Source organism: Engystomops pustulosus, chromosome 2 (assembly GCF_040894005.1).
Source record: "Engystomops pustulosus chromosome 2, aEngPut4.maternal, whole genome shotgun sequence".
NCBI classification, from domain to species: Eukaryota; Metazoa; Chordata; class Amphibia; order Anura; family Leptodactylidae; genus Engystomops; species Engystomops pustulosus.
In genome coordinates this window covers 32677815-32702052 of record NC_092412.1, presented here as the reverse complement: position 1 = coordinate 32702052, position 24238 = coordinate 32677815, and the positions used below count along the sequence as shown (strand labels likewise).

Sequence of the window (24238 nt, the reverse complement as noted above, 5' to 3'; positions counted from 1 at the left end):
GACCTTTCTTATATTTACTGATACATAAGTTGTATATGCATACTCTGTCTCTTTTCATTGTGCTATGAACTTACAGATGTTAATTCTATTATATTGGGTTTTGTTCCTGAAATAGATTAGATCGCTGGTGGCAAACCAGGAAATGACGTGGTTAAATCTAATTGTTCAGGAAAGGGGACTCCAAAACACAGAACAGCCAAGGGAAATGTGAGTGCACCCTCGTTTTTCTTTTCTTTTGTACATGTATTACTGTAACCATTTCCATGTTTGAAAAGACTTTATAAAATGTAAATCATAATTATAAAATGTCATCATACTCGTGTACAGCCATACACCCTGTGCGCTAACTTTCATACAGGTAAGTAAGTGACTCTGTCTGGCACATGAAGCTTCTGTAACAAGAGTGTGAACAGGAGCGAAACACAAATGGCAGCTGTCGGATCCCAAAGATTTTCTCACAGGGCCGGATAAAGCGTAGTCCTTCTCCTGATAAGACGCCCTGGCAGCAGTCACAGACCGTCACACTGGATAGAAAAGAAAATATCATTATATCAGGTATATGATGTAATGGTGGAATGGGTTACCTATGATGGAGCAGCAGATTGTGCATAAGGAAGCTGGAGATGAACTCTGAACTTGATACAAGGGACAATCTTCCCATCACTGAGAATCCCAAGTGCCTGCGGCTTGTACTTCATAGACCAAGAAGATCCAGAACTGCCTCCTGACTGCTGTCCTGGAGATTCTCTGGACTGCTCTCTACGGCCTTCCTAACTTTAACCGGCAAGGACTTTGAGTGATATCCAAAGCATGTTATTGATTACAAGCTTCCTGTATCACTGCAAGGTGGTCATGCTGCCAGGGTTGGGGCAGAAATGAAGAGGTGTGTGTAGCAGTGCTGATTGTATTCCTGTGTCTGTATGGCAGCGCAGAGTGTATTTGTGTGTATAACAGTGCTAGGTGGGTTCATTTGTGTATTGCAGTGCTGAATGAGTTTGAGTGTGTATAGCACTGCTGAGTGTGTTCACATAAGTGAATCTATGTAGCAGACCTCAGTGAGTGAATGGATGTAGCAGAGCTGTGTGAGTGAATGGATGTAGCAGAGCTGTGTGAGTGAATGGATGTAGCAGAGCTGTGTGAGTGAATGGATGTAGCAGAGCTGTGTGAGTGAATGGATGTAGCAGAGCTGTGTGAGTAAATGGATATATAATAGCTGTGTGAGTGAATAGATTTGTGTGTAAATGAATGGATGTAGCAGAGCTGTAGCTGAGTGAATGTATGGATGTAGCAGAACTGTGTGCTCTGCTTGTGTGTGACCAACAGGGAAATTTTTAATTGGTGTAAAATATATTTTTCCTCTTGATACGGATGACTAAATATGGAGTGCGTCTTGAAGCAAGGTACATCTTACCTTTCTAGTATGTGTTTCACTTCACTAGGAATAGCTGCAAAATAGCGAAACATGTTGTTCTTAGTAAAGGACATGGCTGCCAAGTCCAGTAGACGCAGAGGATGAATGTGGGTGTTTTCTCTCCAGAACAAAGGGTGCATCCGATTATTCCCCACACGTAGGTGTTTTAGCTTCAGCTTCAGTGCTCCACAGGGCAAGCCAGGCAAGCTGTTTCCTTCCACATTTAGGAACTCCAACGCTCTAGAAACATACAAGTTTTTCAATTTACACATATTTCTGCAAATTCTATGTAAAGTCAGCCTTGTCCTTTGACGGATTTCACAGACCGACCACACTGCAGAGGACAGGACTCAGAGCATCATAGTGATATTGCCAAACTGTCATGTGACACTGGTCTAGTTGTCATATGCTGACTACCGACCCAGTTATTGTCAGGGTTATTCCAGATTACTGGTGTGCAGTCCCAGTGTTCAGCCCATAACACTTTATATACATTTCCATGTATATTGCCTAATACACTGCTCAAAAAATTAAGGGGAGACTCATATAAACACATCCTAGATCTGAATGAATGATATATACTCAATGGAATGTGCTGACAACAAAATCCCCCCCCCCCCCAAAAAAAAACAAGTTGCCTGTATGTTCTCCCTACAAAGCCTCAACGCCTCGGCATGCTCCTGATGAGGTTCTGTATTGTGTGTTGCCTCCATGTGCCTGTATCACCTCCCTACAACACCTCGGCATGCTCCTGATGAGGCTCTGTAATGTGTGTGGCCTCCACGCGCCTGTATGACCTCCCTACAACGCCTCGGCATGCTCCTGATGAGGCTCAGTATTGTGTGTGGCCTCCACGTGCCTGTATGACCTCCCTACAACGCCTCGGCATGCTCCTGATTAGGCTCTGTAATGTGTGTGGCCTCCACGCGCCTGTATGACCTCCCTACAACGCCTAGCCATGCTCCTGATGAGGCTCAGTATTGTGTGTGGCCTCCACGTGCCTGTATGACCTCCCTACAACGCCTCGGCATGCTCCTGATTAGGCTCTGTAATGTGTGTGGCCTCCACGCGCCTGTATGACCTCCCTACAACGCCTAGCCATGCTCCTGATGAGGCTCAGTATTGTGTGTGGCCTCCACGTGCCTGTATGACCTCCCTACAATGCCTCAACATGCTCCTGATGAGGTTGCGGATGGTCTCATGTGGGATCTCCTCCCAGACCTGGACTCGAGCATCTGCCAACTCCTGGACAGCCGTGACATTTGTGGATAGTCTGGTTCCATCAGATTCAGGTCTGGGGAATGAGCGGGCCTGTCCATAGCTTCAATGCTTTCATCTTGCAGGAACTGGTGACACACTCCAGCCACATGAAGTCTAGCATTGTCCTGCATTAGGAGGCATATGGTCTCACAAGGGGCTAGTAAACTGGCAGGGACTCTATAATGAATCTCCCCCAATGTTTTATAAAAGTCTGATGAACCAAGAATAAAATAAAAACAATAGCAGCACAGATTTTCAGCAATGTTTATCAATGTACACCAACAATAGTGATTTAGTATTACCTCAGATTAGAAATGTCATTTGGAATTGAAGTGATGTTGTTATAGGACACATCGAGCACCTGCAAATGTGGCAGTAGAAACAGCCTAGAGAGAAAGCAAAAAGAGGGCTGGTCAAACACACAGGCCAGAAACTAGGTGGTCAGAGACTGATTAGGTTTTATTTTATGAGTGTTACATAAGTATTAAACTGATTGTCTCACTAAGGGTTCAAAATGCCACGTGTGCTGCCGGCCTTTTCCAGACATCGTTGCTTCTGCACACTGCAGTATCAGACTGTAGCTACAACATAAAAAGACTATAGTGGTAACTCCCCGGTCTGGTGGCCCCTTTGTTGCCCAGTTTCCCAGATGCTGTAAGAATCGTACCCAGCAGGAAGAGATGATAAAGAGCAGAATGATGCAATGAATGTTCTGAGCTTCTTCAGCTTGTGGATTCCATAAGGGATCTCCCTGAACGGGTTGTTTCTTAGTTTAAGTGATTCTAAATGTTCTAGATAATAAATCTGAAATATACAATATTCCAATAATCAGAAATCATGAGAAGAATGGACAAGTTCACACTAGCATTTTTATCTTTACGAGAGAGCCTATTACATGTTCTTCCGATGAGCGGACCCGAACTTTAGGGTGGTGTCGCATGTTCCCATTTTGATTTCTTCTTGTAAATGGAATCAAGCGCCCCCGGTTTCTTGTATTGTGTAAATGCAAGACACCAGGTACTGAGCGCATGCGTTTGCATACAAACGCATATGTGATTGTCCGCGGGCCGTCCCATTGCGCTTTAATTCCGTTACAATACGGAATCAAAGCGTTAACGTGTGACACCAGGGTCATGTTGCTTGATTAGCTTCAGAGCAGATAATAAGGCAGCTTTTTGACCTTAGCAACTAGGCATGTCTGTGATTGGCCAGGTGGACACCTGGTGAACACACCTGGCCAATCAGCTTAGTTGAAATTGCCGACAGGACCTCATCATATACACCTCATTAGCTGCAGACAAATGCACACCTCAGATGCATCAAAACATCATTATAAACATGGCAGCTGCTACAGAACCTCTAAATACAAATCTCAGCTTCTGCAGAACCTCATAACACAAACCACAGCTGCTGCAGAACTTCATAATACACATCACAGCTGGTGCAGAACCTCGTAATACACATGGTGATGTCATAGTACAGGGATGATACACAGAGAAGGGGTAAAATATGCAGTGATGTCATAGTATAGATATAATACACACACAGTAATGTCACAGTACAAGGATAACGCACACAGTGATGTCACTGGTTGGGGTCTTGGGACTTGTGCCCCAGATGCCCATCCTATAATCCGGCCATGAGATAAGATGTACAATGCAGACAATAACATTTTTATTTACCTCAGTAGGGAATTGCCAGAATTCATTAAATGAGAGGTTGAGGTAAAATAAAGAATTATACAAAGGTGTCAAATCTGGAAGCCTGGATATAAAGTACGCCTGAAAGAGAAATACTTGTTTATTGCACATAAAAAAAAATTCTCATCTTCCCTATTATGCTAATGACATTATGGCACTTGGACAGAGCTTATCCCAAAGGATTAACACATTTTACACAAACAGTAACATAACTAAGGGATAGTATTGTTTTATAAGTGTGCAACTTTTTGAAATCCAGCTGCTTTTACAGGAAAACCACTTGTTTTCATGTTTTGTGAACTAAACATACATTGAGAATGCTGATACATAAACATATCTTGTTTAATCCCCAAGCTGAGTGGTTTTGTTAAAAAAAAATTATAAAATTATGATAATGAATCTCTGACTCTTCTGTGGCTGGCTCGGGGCTTCTCCTCAAATTATGCACTGCTTCAGAGAACCCTGTAAACACTTAGTTGGTGAGTTTATGAACAGCAGGCGGGGTGCAATCCAGTTTTACCAAGGTCTTGAATGTTATAATTAAACAAGATATGTTTCTGCATCTGTGTAGGTACAGCATTCTCAAGGTATGTTTGGTTCACAATGCATGAAAATAAATGGTAGATTTCCTTTAACATCTGTGCTTAAATACATGTTTTTCTTACATGGTAAAGGGTTTTTTAAATATTTTTTTCCAACTCCCAGTCAACCCATTTAAAAGACATTTAGGTACATTTACTAAGAACACTGCAGTGTGGACTATGTATCTAGTGTGCAGGGGGCATCAGTTTCAGGATATATGATGCCCGTTCTTCATGAATCTAGCGCCCCCTGCACTGATCTGAAAGAGTGCACCACTTTTTTTGGTGCATGTCTAACATGGGGCATGCAACACATTTCTGTTGGACTTTGCATGATAAATGTGGTGCGCGGTCCGACTGAGCCTTGAACCGCCCCTTTTAGTGCAGAAATTTGTGTTGCATGATGCCTAGTACAGCCGCACGTGGACACAACTGTGGTGCGGTCACTTCTTAAATACCTGAGCGTGCAAAGTCCTACAGAAAACTGGCGCAAGGGCCTTAGTAAATGTGCCCAATTATACACAAGATTTCTTACTTTTAGACTAAGAGCATGTCCTCCATTTACAAGACACTCCAGCATTGCAAGCTCACAGTGAGTAGCTAAAATTTTACTTTGTTCATCATAAAGTGTTTGCGAATTTTGCAACCTCTGTGATTTATAAAGCAGGTGAATAGAATCTTCTCCTAAAAAGAAAAACAACAAGAGTCATTTGACTTCTGAGGTTTGCACTGAAAAGAAAGTGCAAAGTCCAACAGAAAACTGGCACACGGCCCCCCTACAAAGGCACTAGGTCTCTAACATCCTTATACCTCTCCAAAGTCTCATGAATTGGTTGTGATTCCATTTCTATTGGAATCATTGGCCCCAATCTCTCATGGCAATAGCGCCTTCCTTGTATGACCCCCAACAATGAGTGATTTTGTCCTATGAATACTTCACCCATGTCACAACCTTTTGCAATATCTAAATGTTCTACTAATACTTATTTACAGTGTAGGGGGGAAGGTCTGTAGCAATGACTGCTGCAAGGTCTTATTTTCATATTTCTAAGCTTGAAAAACACATCACTAGGTCTTATTTTCTTTGGGGGGTGCTTATTTTTTGGGGAAACAGTTATTTCAGGCAACTTCTCTGGTCCCTACCATTCCTAATCAGTGCTGTTATTTGTCACACATGGTATGCTTACTGGGCTATCTTTTGGTCCCGACTGTCCATTCCAACAAAGGACCTCCCAGCTTGGGCTCCATAACTAATAAAAAGTATAACACAGGAACAGTGAAGACAAGGTGATAAAAATCTGTGCTGATCTCATCTAGTGAAAGAATACGGGGGAGTTTTTATATTTTTCACTGGGTTTAAAGGAAACCTGTTAAAAAAGACCATCATATCCCTCAACAGTTTTTTTTTATAAATTTCTGCCATTTATTGTTGAGAAGATAAATTAAAGTCTTACCTGGCTCCCTGCCAGAATGTTTCCTGTGTCCCTTCTGCATGTTTTGAGCAAGGAGCAGGTTCCCACCCCATCCCAAAAACTTGTGTCACACTGGGGGTCATTTACTAAGGGCCCGATTCGCGTTTTCCCGACGTGTTACCCGAATATTTCCGATTTGCGCCGATTGTACCTGAATTGCCCCGGGATTTTGGCGCACGCGATCGGATTGTGGCGCATTGGCGCTGGCATGCACGCGACGGAACTCGGGGGGCGTGGCCGAACGAAGACCCGACGGATTCGGAAAAACTGCCGCATTTAAGAAAAAAAAATGTGTTGCGAAAATTACACTTACCTTCACCAGGTATAGGCCGGGGGAATTTCAGGGCATTCCAGCGCGCCTCAGGGGAACTTCAGCGCAGCAGCGCCACCTGGTGGACGGCGGAGGAACGACCTTAGTGAATCCCGGCCGGACCCGAATCCACCGCAGAGAACGCGCCGCTGGATCGCGAACGGACCGGGTAAGTAAATCTGCCCCATTGTGTTTCCCTCCCCTCCCTACTCCTATCCCTGTACTTGCTGACTGCAGCAAGTGAAACACACATTTCTGCACAGAGTAGATGGAGTGGAGACGGACAGACTGTGTCCACCGCTATCTGAGCATGCGCCATATCGCCTGGTTATTAGGCGTTGAGCCAGGCAAGTGACTCACTACAGCGCATGTACACATAGCAGTGAAGATGGTCTGGCTATCTATACTCCATTTGCACTGTGCAGAAGAAGGTGCTGACTACAGGAATAGGAGGAGGGAGGGGGCAAGAAGTGAAAGGAAGGAGGGAGTTTTTTTTTTTAAATGCAATGTGACAAGCATTTACCCGGGGGGCTGCTCCTTACTCAAACAACGCCCTGGGGACACAGGAAACATGCTGGCAGGGAGCTAGGTAAGTCTTTGATCCAATTTAACTTTTTACGTAAAAATGTTATAAAAGCTGCTGGGGATGTGTGATGTTTCGTATCTGTGATAACATAGGAAATTTAAAAAAAAATGGGTCTCTGGTTCCCTTTTAATCCGTTTTCCAGCTTTTCCTTGTTAATTCAGAAAGAAGCATAGTACGGCGACTTACTGATCCCTTGCATATCATTACCTTCTTGGCCTTGTAACATTGCCTGCTGTTCTTCTGTTAAATGTAAAAACACAGATTATTTTCATACTAGTAAAATGCGTTTTTTCTTATTATTTCCTAATTTAAATGAGAGAAATGTGAAAGACAACTGATGTTGAATGGATCCAAACTGCCGATTCGGGTTTGGCTTAGCACACCACCGGTAACGCCACCGATCGTTAACTGTCTAAAATCATTTGAATTGCTTTGGAACGTGTGCGCCGGCACTTATATGCCGCAAATGCTGCATGTCGCCATTTTGAGGAGAAAGAGTTCCACAATGACGACAAAGGGAGGGACGATCCTCCTCAAAATGGTGACAAGCATGTGCCAGTGTGAACATGCCATGACGTAAATACATAATTCCAAATTCAGACAAATATTTATTCTCATTTGGAGAGATTCGTGAAGGGTGTGTGCTAGTTTTTTTGCAAACAAGCAATGAAATAGTCGGAAATTCTGTGCAAAGGGGAGTGTGCAGGGGACTTATAACATGTGATATATATAGTATATTTACAGAGGCGTAACCTGAAGCTGATGGGCCCCAGTGCAAACTCTGTGCCAGGCCCTGACTATAATGTGTGGTTTATAGTACTGGCCTTCTTATATGGTAAATGAATACCTTGTGGGCCCTTCTACCACCCGGATCAAGGCTTGTAAATTAAGCACACTGACATTCTGGTGTGTGCCCCCTCTGGCAGGATCTGCTCTTCTTTAAGTTTTGTATGCCCTTGTTTTCTTTTTTAAAAAGGCTTTAAAATTATGCAAATGACCCTTAGGGGCTCCAGGCGCCATTTACATCTATAAAGCACGGAGCTTTACGTTCATTTGCATAATTTTCAAAATTTGTTTTTGTAAAATCAAGGGCAAAAGAAGCTAAAAAAAGACCACAACCTTCCATAGGGGGCACACACCAGTATGTCAGTGTGCTAGTTTATAAGCCTTTATCCTGGTGGTAGATGTCCTTTAAGCCTTTTGGACCAGGACCGTACTCTCTGTGCACACTCACGCTACACCCCTGTCTATTCATTATAGATTCCCCCCAATGAGTGTATGTTGTTTGAACACACAATTAAACATCTAACATTGTGTCTATTAGGGCTTTTTCAGATTGGTGTTGGTTCTCAAATTCAGTTGCGCATCCGTTGCGTTTTGTCTCCGTGTCCACATACATCAAACCCGGTTTTTCAGCCCCATAATTGAAAAAAACAAACAAACAGATTTTTCATCTGGGTTTTTTTGTGGACCCATAGACTTCTATTACATTCCGTCATCCTCTTCAGTTAAAAAACTGAGTTTCTTAATTTTTTCCAGGGACAACGGTTTAGTGGAAATACAAGCCAATGTGAAAACTCCCATAGGAATCAATGGCTTTGTGAGGCATCCGTGGAAATCACTGAACCATGGATGTGAAAATCAACACCAATGTGAAAGAGCCCTTACAGAGATAATATTTCTTATAAAAAAGATCTACTTTATTTCATTACCAAGAGCTCGCAGCAGCCGGGGTGGGATTCGTTTTGATATCTCTGGCAGGTTGTGAGAGGACAACACCAGACTGTGAACCTTGTCCTGTGTTTTCTGCTGTAGTCTGGAAATGTTGTCTTCCATGATCTTGTAGTGCAGTTTGGATACTGTGTTCTTCCTTAATAAGTTACTTACATTTCCTGCATAGTCATTATAGGATTTTGTAATAATGTGATTAAAGGTAAATTCTGGCACAGGGTGACGGGAGGGAGGACCATCGTTCTCGTTTTGCAGAATATTTACTAGTCGGTGCTTATGGCGTCTCTTTGATGGAAAGTCTGCGGGTCCGTTGTGCATTAACTCTACATTGTGTTGTTCATGGTTACGACTCAATAAGTTCATGTTGTCCCAGTGCAATGGGTAATCATCACTGTGTAGTCTACTTGCAGCAGGCGTAGGAGCTCGCTGATCAAGGATCCAATCTGCCAAGTAAAAGCCAAGGAAATTGTCTAATTATTATACACATCGATGATGATTATAATAATAATAATGAAATGTATGGCTCTGAAAGAGGAAATACATGTTACATACTGCTCAAATGTATAAAAAAATTACAAATAACTTAAACCTCTGATCAACACAACAATAATGGTTGTTATTTTGCATGGTTATTTTGATAAATGGGCTATGGCCGCCTGTAGACCAAATGTCCTCCATGTCAATCTACTAGTCTTCTAGCATTCAAAGCATGAAAAAGTCGCACTTCCTGGGGTACAGCTTGTATTCTGCCAATGAAAGCTACTTTTTTGAAAAGTGGGTGGGGCACAGGTCGGGAACGCCTTGGCCTGCGCAATTACTATATAGCCTGTGCCAGGATACTGGCTGTGCTTATAGCCGGACCTGGCATAGATTTCATTAAGGAACACGATCCCATGCTTGAAATACTAAGACCGGAAACCTGTAATTCCGACTTGTGTGTGCCGGTAGACGGTCTTTCCGCCCCCCACTGGGAGAACCGGGCAACACAGGAGGCTTGTTTGTGTTTCCATTTTTCACTCCCCACCTTAGAAAATCAATAATTTATTCATAATAATTTATTCCTCTGGATAGATAGCAGCAGAATAATAATTGTTTTCTGCATAACAATGGTACTTGCGAGTATCAGTATTTAGCCTAATAATTATTACATCATCGGTTAAGTAGTTAAGATTGGCTCACAATGTGTGCAGCATAAGGCTACATTCACTCAAACGTATGGGGAGAGTATATGTGGCCAATGTATATACGGCATATATACGTCCCCCATACACGGCAATGGGCGTACGGCCCCCCGTATGGAAGCGGTACGGTGCAGCACACATGCGGCTCCGTCCTGTAGCCGGGAGAAAGATGGGACATGTCCTATCTTTCGCTAAAATACGGCGCCGTGTGCCATATATTACTATGGCGAGGGGCGGGGGTGAGCGGGGGGCACTCATCCCCTCCTCCTCTCCGCAGTGCCTATGTATGCGACATACATTGTGTGAATATAAATACAGTAGCAGATTATCCAAATCCCATACACACACTGCAAAATTTTAAAAAAAGGGATTTCTGCTGCAAATTTATGATCTCACTTAAGTGTTGCGGATTCCTTCATTCTGTACAAGAATAAAAATTAGTTGTACTTCTTTTTTTCTGCTTAAATAGACCATAATAAAGACATCCATCACTCGGGTTGTACATCCATTGTCACCGATCCTGTGTCATCTGTAGTATGAAGGATGCATAAACAGGTACATACTTTCAGAGAGTAAGTCCATCTTCTCCGTAGCATGGTTGGAAACACTGTTTTCATAGCTTGATATTGGCATCAGTGAGGTCTCTGGTTGGTTTTCTTGTGTGTACAAAGGTAAAAGTCCTGAATACAATAAATGGAGACTTCACTAAATACCTTTACAATGTATACTCAATGGAGGATAAAGAGATTCCACATAGAGTCCTATCTGCAGGCAGTATATTAAACAGCAGGAGGAGCTGAGCGGATTGTAATTCAAGTTATCCATCTAAAGGCAGAATGTTATAGAACAGGAGGTGCTGAGCTTGTTTACAGAGGTCGGGGCTCCCATCCGACTACTATCACTAATAATTTAAAGTAATGATGTATTAGGCATGGTAGTGGATGGATGGGCGTCCCTGCCTCTTTAACCAAACAGTGGTACCGCATTGATGGGCAGCGCTAAGTGATGCTCCCTTTCCAGTCCCTAAAAGTGACTTATGTCTGGCAAAAAGTGACTCTTCTCATTCCATTTAAATATGACTTGGATTTTGTTTTGCTAGGTTTTAAACAAATGAGGGAGTGTTAGAAAGTGATGGCAGTGTCCCTTAGTAAAGTATAAATGTTTTTATTGCGTCTCACCTGCCAGTTCATTCAGCTAACAACGCAAAACAACAACCAAAGGGAATGGAAATCCTGTGATACATACATGGGATGGAATGGGAAAATGATAAATTTGGGTAAATATAACATTATATTACCTGCATCTTGGCTTGTGGTTGGCTGTTTTCCACTGAGTGCGGGTAGGAGTTTAGGAGGAAGAGGTCTACGCAACAGCTTTGGTGGTTCCAACATACTTTTTAGTGGCAGACATGGAGGCTCCATTACTAAAGAGAAACACAACCTGATTATAGTACTTTCATTTTACCATCCACATAATAATATAATAATTCTTTATTTGTATTTCACAAAGCCAGATCGGTCCCTGTCCCCATGGGGCTCACAATCTAAACAACCTACCAGTATGTTTTTTTGGAGCGTGGGAGGAAACCAGAGGAGACCCGTGCAAACACAGAGAGAACATACAGACTCTTTACAGATGTTGACCTGGGTGGGTCTCCAGTGCTGCAAGGCAGAAGTGCTACCCAATCAGCCACCGTGCTGCCCTTATCTGCAAAAACCCACATTGACATTTTTTATATTTATGTTTTCTTTCAGGCGGTCCCCAACTTAAGGACACCCTTCTTACAGACGACCACTAGTTACAGACGGACCTCTCTGACCACTGTGGCCTCTGGTGAAGCTCTCTGGATGCTTTACTTTAATACCAGGCTGCAATGATCAGCTGTAAGGTGTCTGTTGAAGTTACAATCATAGAATATACCAGTTCCAACTTACATACAAATTCAAGTACTAACCAAAAGCACATTCTGCCTGGTACTTGAAATTTTAGTAACACTTTCTGTGCAGTACATTTACAAAAGAAAGCAAATCAGAAAATGTCTTTATTTTTTAACCTAAATAGCATAATAGGGCACATTTACTTACCCGTCCACTGGAGATCAGAGAAAGTGCATTGTCCGGCGATAATGCACTGTGCCGTGATTCACTAAGATTGTGCGCCGATATCCTCCATGTGTCGCTTCCCCGATCAGGTCCGCCGGAGTTCACCTTCTTCCTGCTGGTGCATGTAACTGCATTGTCTTGCAACACAATTTGAAAGTTAAATCCTGCGCTCAGTCCCAATCAGTCGGATTGTCCAACAACACGCCCCCCAATTTGTGTGGCATGAAAGCTGGCTGTGCCAAAAAAGGGCCGCGTGCGACACAATCCCAATGCGGGCACCTGTCAAAGCTGCAAATCCCGAAAACGGTGCAAAATCCAAGGAAAGTGCGATCCGCGACCCTTAGTAAATAAGACCCAATAACTTTCTGTGAAAAAACCTGTAGATTTTATTTGTAAACAATATAGGTAGATAGGGGCACATAGGTTCGGCTTTGTCCGTCTGTTTTTTGGGACTTTTCTTGGCTTTTCTGCTGGTCAGATGTATCTTAGAGGTGTTTTCTTATTGATTGTTTAGTCCTTAGTGAATTTGCTCCTTTTTATAAGAAAAAGTCTCCAAGGGTCACCAAAAGTCGCTATCATTTCTAAGCTAAATTTTATGCCTGGTCAGCGGCAGCCATATGGATTGAGGCAGTGATGGCGAACCTATGGCACGGGTGCCAGAGGCGGCACTCAGAGCCCTTTTTGTGGGCACCTGGTCCATCGGCCCAGCACACCAGACAGAACTCAAAGAATCTTCCTGCAGTTCCATGCAACTTAAAAAATGCTGTTTTCAGTTATATTTTGATACTTACTTCGCTACTTAGGACTGTAGGAAGAGGGAGAATGAGTAGACAGGGCTGAATTATTTTTGGAGGACCTCCTGCTAGCCCCACGAAAGAAGTGATGTAAATTTTCCATCTTTCTACTGTGTTGCTGTCCTCAGGAGGCCAATATGATTGAAAGTTGTTGAAAAGGGAGCAATAAGTTTCTGCTTTAATTTTTAGTTGGCACCTCGCGATAAATAAGAGGTTTTGAGTTCAGTTTGGGCACTCGGCCGCTAAAAGGTTCGTCATCACTGGATTAAGGTGACAATTCAGGGAATACTGCATAAAACTAAATGGCGAACTTTCAAGGGAGACTGTTTTAGGCTAAAAAAAAAGATGTAAATGAGCACAAGCACCAGGAAAAGTCTCAAAAATTAGAGAACAAGGAAAGCCAAAACTTTGATACACGTGCCTCGTAAAGTTTTTGTTTGTGATTAATACAACGTTTATAGTTTGGTTTGGTACGGCTGTGTACAAAATGTGTGCTTTTCCTTTTTTTGCTTTTGTAAATGGGGCGATTTTTTTGGGTGCTGCTGTTTTTTTTGCAGCTTTATTTAGACTTTTCTTTATACAAAGGAAAACACAAAGGGCACTATAGGGGCTCTACTACTGCTAAGGAATGTTGACACCAGAACTAGAATAATTACTGCTTTCACCCCAGTATAGTAAAATTAAACATATTTATAAAAATTACATAGCGGTATAAAAGTCCATATTACACATTTACACATTTTAGGACAAATGCATATTACATAAAACATAAGACTGTGTAAAGAACAGGACTAGGTGTATACCACAGATTTGATAAACAATTTGACCAGTATACAAAGTGGTGGAGCCAAATAATCATTAACTTACTTGTAGTTGTAGATGGGAAGAATCAGTTTGAGCGCCACATACTGCCAGGACTGTCATATATTCCGCACGCCCGTGCAAGGGAAAAGTTAGAGCCGGGTGAAAACTGGAAGCGCTCAGACACAGGAGAATGAGCACAGAGAAAGGCAGAGCTACGTGTGTGTTTACAATCACCATAGCAATGGCTGAGCGGAGATGTCCGGGACCATAGATAGAAACTGTGCTTTAGGTATCACTTTTGCCGCCCTCTTGTGGTTGTTTGGGTCAACATAATCAGAATATGAGCAAGGTAGAGGATGAAGAAGAATATGGAGTTTAATTTACTTGGTGACAACTTTTGGAGTTATCGCGGGCTGTTAATTTCACAGTTGATTATCTTTTTGCTATCCTAAATCACTAGTAGCATCTGCTCAAGCTCGATAGACGCCTCCTGAAGAGACTGCATAACGAAACACGCGTAAGGATGCGGACCTATACCTCACAAGAAACCATACAGGGTAAGGGTGAATTCACATGAACGTGTGCCCACCGTACCGTAGCACGGTGGGCACATGTCGGTGCGCAAGAGAGGAGGAGGTGGTTAGCGCTGCTCGCCCCCACCTTTTTCCATTGAGATACACAGCGCCGTATTACGGGGAAAGATAGGATATGTCCTATCTTTTTCCTGGGTACGGAACAGAATGCTCCGTGCACCCATTGCCGGCCTATGGGGGATGTATATACAGCAGCCGTATATATGTCCCCAAACAGTCGTGTGAATTCGCCCTAAGTTTGGTGGGCCTTTGATAGGATTAGATTTCTGTCTATTTTGGATAGTTAATTTAGTATTAGCTCCTTTGCTATCTTTTGACTATATCTATAGGTACAACACTGACACCTAGCTTCTGTTCACAGTCAGTCTTGGTTCTGAGTCTATGGGGTCATTTATTTTACATTGTTTACATAAAGATGTAAACAACATATCACAACAATTAGTATGCATTAACCCCTTAAGGACGGAGGGTTTTTCGGCTAATTTCTCGCTCTCCAAATTCAAAAATCCATAACTTTATCATTTTTACGTGTACAGACCTGTGTGAGGGCTTATTTTGTGCGTAACAAATTTTACTTTCCCGTAATGTTATTTATTTTAACATGCCGTGTACTGCGAAGCTGAAAAAAAATTCCAAATGTGGAAAAATTGCAAAAAAAAAGCTCACATTGGGCTCAGTTTTTACGACTTTCACTCTTCGCTCCAAATAACACGCCTACTTTATTCTTTGGTTCGGTGCGATCGCGGTGATACCAAATTTATATAGGTTTTATTGTGTTTTAATACATTTTCAAAAATTAAACGAATGTGTACAAAAAAGAAAAAAAATTTTTTGCCATCTTCTGACGCTAATAACTTTTTCATACTTTGGCGCACGGAGATGTGTGAGGGGTCCTTTTTTTGCGAAATGAGCCGACGTTTTCATTGCTACCATTTTGAGGTCTGTGCGACATTTTGATCATTTTTTATTCCATTTTTTATGTGATGTAAAAAGGTGTAAAAGTCGCATTTGGGACATTTGGGCGCCATTTCCCGTCTCGGAGGTCACCGCCGGCCGTAACCGTTTTTATATTTTGATAGATCGGGCATTTTGGGACGCGGCGATACCTAATATGTCTGTGATTTTTACTGTTTATTATGTTTTATATCAGTTCTAGGGAAAGGGGGGTGATTTGAATTTTTAATATATTATTAATTTTTTAGACCATCTAGGGTACATTAACCCTAGATGGTCTGATCGCTCCTGCCATATACTGCAATACTTCTGTATCGCAGTATATGGCATTTCTGCACACTATACATTACAATGAGCCACTGGCTCATTGTAATGGATATGCAGAAGCCATGTATCCTCGGGTCAAACGAAGACCCGAGGCTACCATGGCAACCGATCGCCGCCCTCCCCGATGACGTTCGGGGGCGTGGCGATCGTGACAAAGATGGCGGCGCCCGCGCGCCGCTATCTTTGAAATGCCGCCGGCGGCAATGTAGGGGTTAATAGCCACGATCGGTGCAAGCACCGACCGCGGTTATTAGCGGTGGGGGTTTTCTGCAATATGCAAAAACCACCACCTTTGTATGAAGAGGACTCAGCCCGTGAGCCCTCTTCATACACTCCTTATACCTCTGCGCCGTAGAGCTACGGCGCAGAGCGTTAAGGGGTTAAGGAATGTTTAGGCTCACGTACTCCCTCACATAATAGCCCTAATGTCCCACCAAAAAATATATCGACCACATCAACACCAAGCTTTGAGAGTGATTTGGAGAGCAATTGCGGAGATGAGCCACATGTACAACATTGCCCTTCTGTGACCACTCAAATTACTCCACCCTCTGCTGTAAATGTGTTTTGGAGAAAGGGAAAAGCATTTCCTCGCCAAATGATGTTTTCACCTGAGCAGTATAGTGAGACTCAAGTGTAAAAATGTGTGTCCTCAATAAATTTGATTTGGTTTATGGTTAATGTGTGTTTTTTTTTATTTTTTTGGCCAAAAAAGGGCAACCTTATTTTTTCAACATATATATACACTGATTTATATTTACTCCAAATATAACATTTCAAACAAACAATGCTTGCTTCCTTCCGCATTTGTATTGGATTTTATACTTTAATGTTTATGACAAAACAACGCGTTATGATGTGTGTAATCCATGTGATTATCTGATCTCAATACAACACGTTAAAAAAAAAAAACAGCTCCAGCTCTTCAAGAGTCAAACTTAAAATAACCCATTGCCAAGAAGGTTTGCAGTATCAGTCAATGTAGCGTCCAGAGGATAGCGACACTACAAATAGACTGCCCATTACAACAAGCAACGTGGAGGGGGCCTTAGGAGTTGAAAAAAGCTCCAGCATGAATAATATGTTGCCCTCAATGCAAGACGGGAAAGGATAACCAGTGGCTGAGACCTGAGTGAAGTTGGCCCCCCCACCTTGTTCAAATCAAACAAAATTGGTTTGTGCTTTGTTCGTGCTGGTTTGTGCAGCTAAATTTTTTGTTTATGCTGCTTTTGTTTTTAATATATGAACAACAAATAAAAGTTCAAAAGTTCAACCAGCCCCCCCACATTAACCGAATCCTGCAAAATTGGTTGCAATCGTTATTGCTACGTTTGTGTAGCAAATCTTTTCCTTTGTGCTGATATCAGTTTTAAGGTATGTTCAGGTGTTTAGGATGACCTGGTAAAAAAAAAAACTTCCCTGGCTTCATCACCAGGGTGAGCTAGCAAACACATTGGGGGACATTTACTATGGCGTTTCCGCCAGTTTTGTGGCGCTCTCACCACATGTTCTGCTCTCAGACCTATTTATTAGCTGGCGGCGCCAGAAAAAATGCCTTTTCCGCCTGCTCCGACTCTTCTCCGAAAAGGGGCGTGGCTTTGGCGGAGTGGAAACTCAGACACAATTAATATGTGTCGCAGCCCTTTTTGGGCGCTGAAAACTGGCGGAAAGTAGACCAAAAGAAAACTGGTCTAGCAGGGACTGTTGGACACATTTCTGGTCCTCGGGACAGATTTTGGTCCCAGGGACAGAAAATGGTCTCGGCGCCAGAAATGTCTCTGCACAGCTCCACAATATTAAATGTGTATCTTCCTTCTGATAGCAGGTCGGTGACAAAGCCAGTGCAGACACCAACACTTTATGTAAATGTCCCCCATTGTACTTTTATAGTAATGAACTGTGCTGACCTTTGCCAAAAAGTATGAATATATTTAAAATGATGGCAGCACAAACGTAGCACAAACGTTGGACACAAATTTTGTTTTATTTGAACAAGGTGGACAACTTCACTCAGGTGTGGCTGAGGCATGCAAAATACACTATAAAACAAGGTTGCCTTGTTGTATTTTAAGGACCCTCAATATCTAGGGAGCTTCTGATAACTGCATGAGCTTTACTTTTAGATCTTGAATTAATCATTTAAGGCTCTAAAGTTTGGTTACATGTGATCATCATGGTTCTTAGACAGAAAATGGACACACTTGCATCACAAACTAATTTTTATTTTACAAATACAATCTAACTCTATTTTATTGTGACTATTAATGGATTGGACACAAATATTATTAATCCACAGTTATTAAAGAATACTATTAACACAAAAGTCACTTTTTAACTGGAAAAATAACGTTGGGTAATTTGTTCACGAACTTGCTGCCCATCAACACTGATAATGGTGTCTTCTTCACCTTGTGAGCTGATATGTTCACGCAGATCTTCAGCTATGTTAATCGGGATGTGATGCTTGACCGCAATGTTATGTAGGACACAACAAGTGATAATAATTTTGCAAACAAAATCAGGTTTGTAAAGCAGCGCACCTCCAGAAATATCAAGACAATGGAACCGGGAACCGAGTAATCCAAAGAGCCACTCAATGTTGCATCTGGTCTTTCAATGACATTTATTATAATTTTTTTGAGCCAAACTCACCGGCTTTTTATACGGTGTCATCAACCACTTCTTTAGTGAGTAGCCATTATCTGCTGCAAAAAAAAAAAAAAAAGACATACAATGATGAGTAAAGGGTTATAGGTGTTGAAAAGTTGACTTACCCAGAACAACGCTGTTTCCATAGGTTCCTTCAGAAAATGCTTGTCCCAAGTGACTATTGTTCAGGATGAATGCATCATGACAGCTTCCCGGGTATTTTGCCACAACATCCACAATATTAAGCCAGGGTCCACAGGCCACTTGAATATTAATAGAATGGTACATTTTCCTATTACGATACAAATTCTCAGTATCTTTGGGGGGCACTAATGCCACATGAGTGCAGTCCAACAAGCATAATACATTGGGAAATCCAAATTGCACAAAAAAGGCTTCCTTGTTGTTCCTTACTTGTGTTGGAGTTTCGGGAAATGCAATGTATTGTGTGCTTATGTCATTGATAGCATTCACCACCTTGTAGATCATGCTGCTGAATGTAGGCTGTGAGAAGCCATACCTTGCAGCAACAGTATGCTGAAACGACCCAGTAGCCAGGTAATGGAGCACAGCTATTAATTTTAATTTCCCTGGTATAGCCTGAGTACGTTTAGTTTTCGGTTTAATGTGACGTTTAATTTTTTGGTAGAGTTCATCTATTGCACTGATAGGTGACATGACTGGATCAGCTCCTCATTGTTAATTTTAGAGACCAATACTCTTGGCCTGAAGATGCGTTCTTGACGCTCTCTTCTCAGTCCATACTCCCTTTTGCCTTTCCTCTGTTGGCTGCTGTGGATGCAGAAACATCAGTGGGAATATGATATCCATTTGACCTGTTTGTCGTACAATTTGACGTCTAAAAAACATGACAAACACATTGGCTAAATTTAAATTTTGCCCAACAAGAATATTAGTGGACATGTTTGGATGTATGTGCAACATCCCCCACCGGGGCCTAGCCCTTGAGGTGAGGCCTTGAGTCAGCCGGGGCCCGCAGTACCTGAGTGGCTGGCGGTTGCGGCCTAAGCACGCTATGGTCACGGTGCTTGGTACGGGGGAACCGGAGGGCTGTCCTACAGCCTGGCAGGTCTCCAGCAGGGTGGTGTTGGCAAGAAATGATGAGGGAGAGGCTGCTATAGCGGATCTCCCTGGGGCAACCCCTTAATGTCCCGAGTGTGAGTCTCTGGGTGATGGACAGGGTGCCGGTGATGAGGGCAGCTGTAGTAGCAGGGACCAGACGGAGGCAGAGGTTGAACAGAAACACTTACAGTTCTTTATTGGAACCGACAGGAACATCAGCAACGTGCCTTTAACAAGATGGTGGAGTACTGGAGAGGTATTTGGAGGGAGCCACAGGATGTAGATCACCAGCCTGGATGCAGAGGGCAGGCTGGGAGGCAGCTGTGTCCTAATAGGATGCTTCAGCTTGATCCTGGATATCTTCAGGTATCACCCTTAAAGGTAGGATGATACCCCTTTCCTCACTACCTAGCTACTATCTCCACTTCAGGCAGGGGCTAGGCTCTTCCTGCTCTGGTCTGGTGTGCTAGCTGTACAGACTCCGAAGAGTCTGTACTGGAGAGACTCCAGTCTCTGCCTCTGAGCTACTGCTCAGCTAACTGCTCTCTTCTCTCTTCTCTAGAATATTCTTGGCCAGGGGGTTTTATTATCTCCCCTTGGTCAGGTGGTGGCTGCTCCTCCAATTACCTCTCAGTTCACAGAGACAGGATGTAACACAGATCATTGGATACTGGACTTTTACATCATACACAGATTTAACTTCTGCCTTGCCAGGCAGGATTAACCACTGCAATGTCCCCTGTGTGATGTGGTGACATGCTATGGGGCTTATTCGCAAACACTCCCTCGCCATTGCATCGGCGAGGGTGTTGCATACCCCGGGGGCAATTGAAAGAGCCGCCCTCGGCTCGACTACAGATGGTTTGGGGCACAGAGGGGGCTAAGGGCACTTCTGGGAAGTGCAGGCTATGTGAGGTGTAGGGACAAACCGCCCATGGTCCTGGAGACAGGCACCTGGGTTGGTGTCGGACTAAGACAAAACATGTAGCTGTATGACAGTTGGTCGCTGACGCCATTAAACCGAACTGTACAGTAGGAAAGGTGTGGTGTCATGTCCTGTAATCCACTCCTTGCACCAAGGCCTGTATATTTGTTGTATCAACGCTTCTTCCCTGGCGGCAATTATATAGTGTGTATATCTGCATTGCGTTAGCATATGCGACACGAGTACCTCCTGACTGGCATCCTTACCCATGTATGGGTGGCATCCAGGTGCTAACTCTGTAACACCCCCGGTCCCCGAAGGACCCGCAGTTTACTGACTACTCCCATGTGCAAACCTCAGTGTTTTACACAAAAAGACGGTCCGACACAGCCACACTACAACCTGTAAAGCCTATGAAAGGGTTAATGCAGACTACTGGCATACATTTTGACAGTGTGCAAACAGGTCAACTCACATTGGCTTAGCAGCCCAATGGGTACACATCTTGAAACGTTACAAACGTTACAGAGGTAGGCTACTCAGGGTAGCAAGGTAGCAAATGTCTCTTTTCCTGCAAAGAAAAGGCATAAAGAGTGCAAGCAGAATGTCCATACCTAAAAAGGAAGGCATTAAGTGCAAAATGATAATAAATTAAGTAGCAACTTTTCCTGGTAGTATCTGGCAAAAGTCTCACAGAAGGTCTCTAGTGACAAAGTCCATCTTCTGGGTACAGCCCTTGATGTGGGGAAAAGTGCACTAAAGAAACAAAGGGTCTCCTCTTTGTGTAGAGGGACAGAGTCCTTTGAAGAAATCTCTGCTGTGGCAGAGGAAGGGGTGCTATCATAGCACAGGACAATAATCAGTTCAAGGTATGTCTCTTGACTGAGATAAATAAGGGTGAGGGGGCGCTCAGCCCAAATGGGATAGCAGTAATAAATATACATTTGTACAATATTCACAGTACCTGAAGTGGGCTACAGCCCTTCAGGGGATAATCTTGCTGCTCAAGAGCAATGGCTGCAGGCATGGGAGCAGGAACTGCAGCAGGGACATCATCAGCCTGGGTGAAGAAAGCAGTGTTGAGATCTGTCACCTGAAGACATCTGGTGGTAGAAACTGGAACTGCTGACATGGAACACCCAGAAGCTGGAGCTGGAACAGCAGGGAGGTCATCTGCGGCGGCAGGCATCTCAGCAAAGGAAGGAGACAGGCACTTCTCTGGCTGACCTTCTGTAGCTGGGGGCGCTATGGAGCGCATGATGATGACCGCAGGAGCTGTAACTTCTTCACTGCTGACAGCTGAAGGATTGTTGTTCCTGGACTGACCTGTAGCTCTTGGGGGCGCTGTTGCGCTGGCGGTGATAACCTCTGTAGCTGGCAGGGCGTTCTCACCGGACAGCCTGGGCCTCTTAGCAGGTGGTCCTGGATACTCGGCAGGACGGTCAGCTGCATTAGATAAGGGGTCAGGTCCCTTTAAGAGAGTCCCTTTTGTAGCCGGGCCTCCTATGGGGAGATGTTGACCCTCTGCAGGGAGGCCGGACTGTACCCCAGCCGGGGCTAAGGGAGATATAGCCATAGTCACTGTGATATAGGCCCTGGGGGCCATGGTACTCACATCCGCGGTGGTCCTCAGGAGGTCCGGAATCGGAGGAGGCAGCCGCTGTGGAGAATCCGCCATTGAAGACTGCGTACGGGAGACAGCAGTAAGCGGTGCAGCAGAGGAAGGAGCCCGAGGCTCGTGGGCAAGCCATGCGACACTTGGTTCTTCATCTCGGAGGCTGTGCGGCATGTCAGCAGGACAGGAGACAGCACGTGGAGAAATCCAAGATGGCCGATTAACCTCTTTGATGCTGGATGGCGGCTGCGCTGACTCTGAGGTACCTTGTGGGCTCTCACTGGTGTTGCAGCGCGGGAGAGTTTCGCGCCAGAGGGCGGAGCTTGAGTCTTTCCCGCCAGGAGCTATGGCGGGCTGAATTTTCTGCTGCGCCACAGCGTGGTGAGGCAGGATTCGCGCCGTACGCGCAGGGGGCGGAGCTTAGCGATGCCTCTGGGTTTCCCGCCAGTGAAAGTTTTGGCGGGCTGGAATTACTTGCTGCGCCACAGTTTCGTGAGGTAAAATGCTTCAGACGCGGCAGCGCCGGATGTAGCAGAGCTGACAAAGTCCTTGCAGGAATTAACCTCTTGAGTGCTGGAGCGGAGCTCGACAGCACGGCTGCCACGTGCTAACACACAATTACTTGGGCCTAAACCCGGATGGCAGCAGGGTTAGGCAGCACAGTCTTTTCAATAAAGGAAAGTCTTTAATGCCGTAATAAGGCACAGAAGTATCAATCCTGTTCGTGACGCCACTTGCAACATCCCCCACCGGGGCCTAGCCCTTGAGGTGAGGCCTGGAGTCAGCCTGGGCCCGCAGTACCTGAGTGGCTGGCGGTTGCGGCCTAAGCACGCTATGGTCACGGTGCTTGGTACGGGGGAACCGGAGGGCTTTCCTACAGCCTGGCAGGTCTCCAGCAGGGTGGTGTTGGCAAGAAATGATGAGGGAGAGGCTGCTATAGCGGATCTCCCTGGGGCAACCCCTTAATGTCCCGAGTGTGAGTCTCTGGGTGATGGACAGGGTGCCGGTGATGAGGGCAGCTGTAGTAGCAGGGACCAGACGGAGGCAGAGGTTGAACAGAAACACTTACAGTTCTTTATTGGAACCGACAGGAACATCAGCAACGTGCCTTTAACAAGATGGTGGAGTACTGGAGAGGTATTTGGAGGGAGCCACAGGATGTAGATCACCAGCCTGGATGCAGAGGGCAGGCTGGGAGGCAGCTGTGTCCTAATAGGATGCTTCAGCTTGATCCTGGATATCTTCAGGTATCACCCTTAAAGGTAGGATGATACCCCTTTCCTCACTACCTAGCTACTATCTCCACTTCAGGCAGGGGCTAGGCTCTTCCTGCTCTGGTCTGGTGTGCTAGCTGTACAGACTCCGAAGAGTCTGTACTGGAGAGACTCCAGTCTCTGCCTCTGAGCTACTGCTCAGCTAACTGCTCTCTTCTCTCTTCTCTAGAATATTCTTGGCCAGGGGGTTTTATTATCTCCCCTTGGTCAGGTGGTGGCTGCTCCTCCAATTACCTCTCAGTTCACAGAGACAGGATGTAACACAGATCATTGGATACTGGACTTCATACACAGATTTAACTTCTGCCTTGCCAGGCAGGATTAACCACTGCAATGTCCCCTGTGTGATGTGGTGACATGCTATGAGGCTTATTCGCAAACACTCCCTCGCCATTGCATCGGCGAGGGTGTTGCATATGTTAATAGTGTATTCTTACCTTGAATAGGAATTGCCAGCCACTCTTTGTTTGTTCCTATGCAGCCATTTATGAAAGGTCATGTGGTGTTTTTTTTTTTTTTAAATTTCTCTTAATTTTATTTATGCGCCTTGTATGCGCCAATTTTGCACCTGATTTAAACAAGCGCAAAGCCATTGTCCAAATTTAAAGCAAAAACAATGTATGGAGCATGTATAGTAGAACCCTGACTCTTCATTCGTTGTGGCTGGTGACCCTTTTAGTTTTTCGTATCCTTTTTATTAAAAAAAAATATATTGCATATTGTAACAACATTACAACATCACCAACCCCCCAACCCCAGCACCTGTGTCACATTTCATCGTGCCTCTTGCTTTTGAAATGACGAAGAAAAACATCATCACAAACAATGTGGTGTTCAACACATTTAATGAGACATAAACATAATCTGGCAGTAAAAGTCATCATGA

General features: G+C 44.1%; 1 protein-coding gene and 1 long non-coding RNA gene across 3 annotated transcripts in view; one reads left to right on the top strand and one right to left on the bottom strand.

Annotated features, from left to right (window-relative positions):
* The window catches only part of LOC140117439 (uncharacterized), a 36503-nt gene that overhangs the window by 50 nt on the left and 12215 nt on the right, over window positions 1–24238 (top strand). Inside the window, exon 2 of the long non-coding RNA XR_011853020.1 lies at window positions 116–207. This is a non-coding gene — a long non-coding RNA (uncharacterized lncRNA). The remainder of the gene's footprint in view (window positions 1–115; window positions 208–24238) is intronic.
* LRRC63 (leucine rich repeat containing 63) lies at window positions 139–14160 on the bottom strand. 2 transcript variants are annotated; one of them, XM_072134187.1, is made up of 11 exons: window positions 13996–14160; window positions 11530–11655; window positions 10796–10912; window positions 9033–9494; window positions 7507–7560; window positions 5488–5636; window positions 4354–4452; window positions 3339–3475; window positions 2974–3057; window positions 1412–1651; window positions 139–524 (listed from the first exon to the last, which is right to left on the bottom strand). In XM_072134187.1, exons 2-11 carry the CDS (start codon window positions 11651–11653, stop codon window positions 344–346), a joined length of 1647 nt encoding a protein of 548 aa, XP_071990288.1. In that variant the 5' UTR covers window positions 11654–11655; window positions 13996–14160; the 3' UTR covers window positions 139–343. The 2 variants fall into 2 exon arrangements, with proteins under 2 accessions (XP_071990288.1, XP_071990289.1); XM_072134188.1 differs by having other exon boundaries at window positions 140–524; window positions 7528–7560.

What these genes read in the sequence shown, in the direction of transcription:
- LRRC63 (XM_072134187.1), bottom strand. Translation starts at nt 11,653, where the DNA reads ATGGAGCCTCCATGTCTGCCACTAAAAAGTATGTTGGAACCACCAAAG. An exon ending in GACATGCTCTTAGTCTAAAA is followed by an intron (nt 4,453 to 5,487) that starts GTAAGAAATCTT and finishes TTTCTCTTTCAG; the next exon opens with GCGTACTTTATATCCAGGCT. An exon ending in TCTGGCAATTCCCTACTGAG is followed by an intron (nt 3,476 to 4,353) that starts GTAAATAAAAAT and finishes TGTATATTTCAG; the next exon opens with ATTTATTATCTAGAACATTT.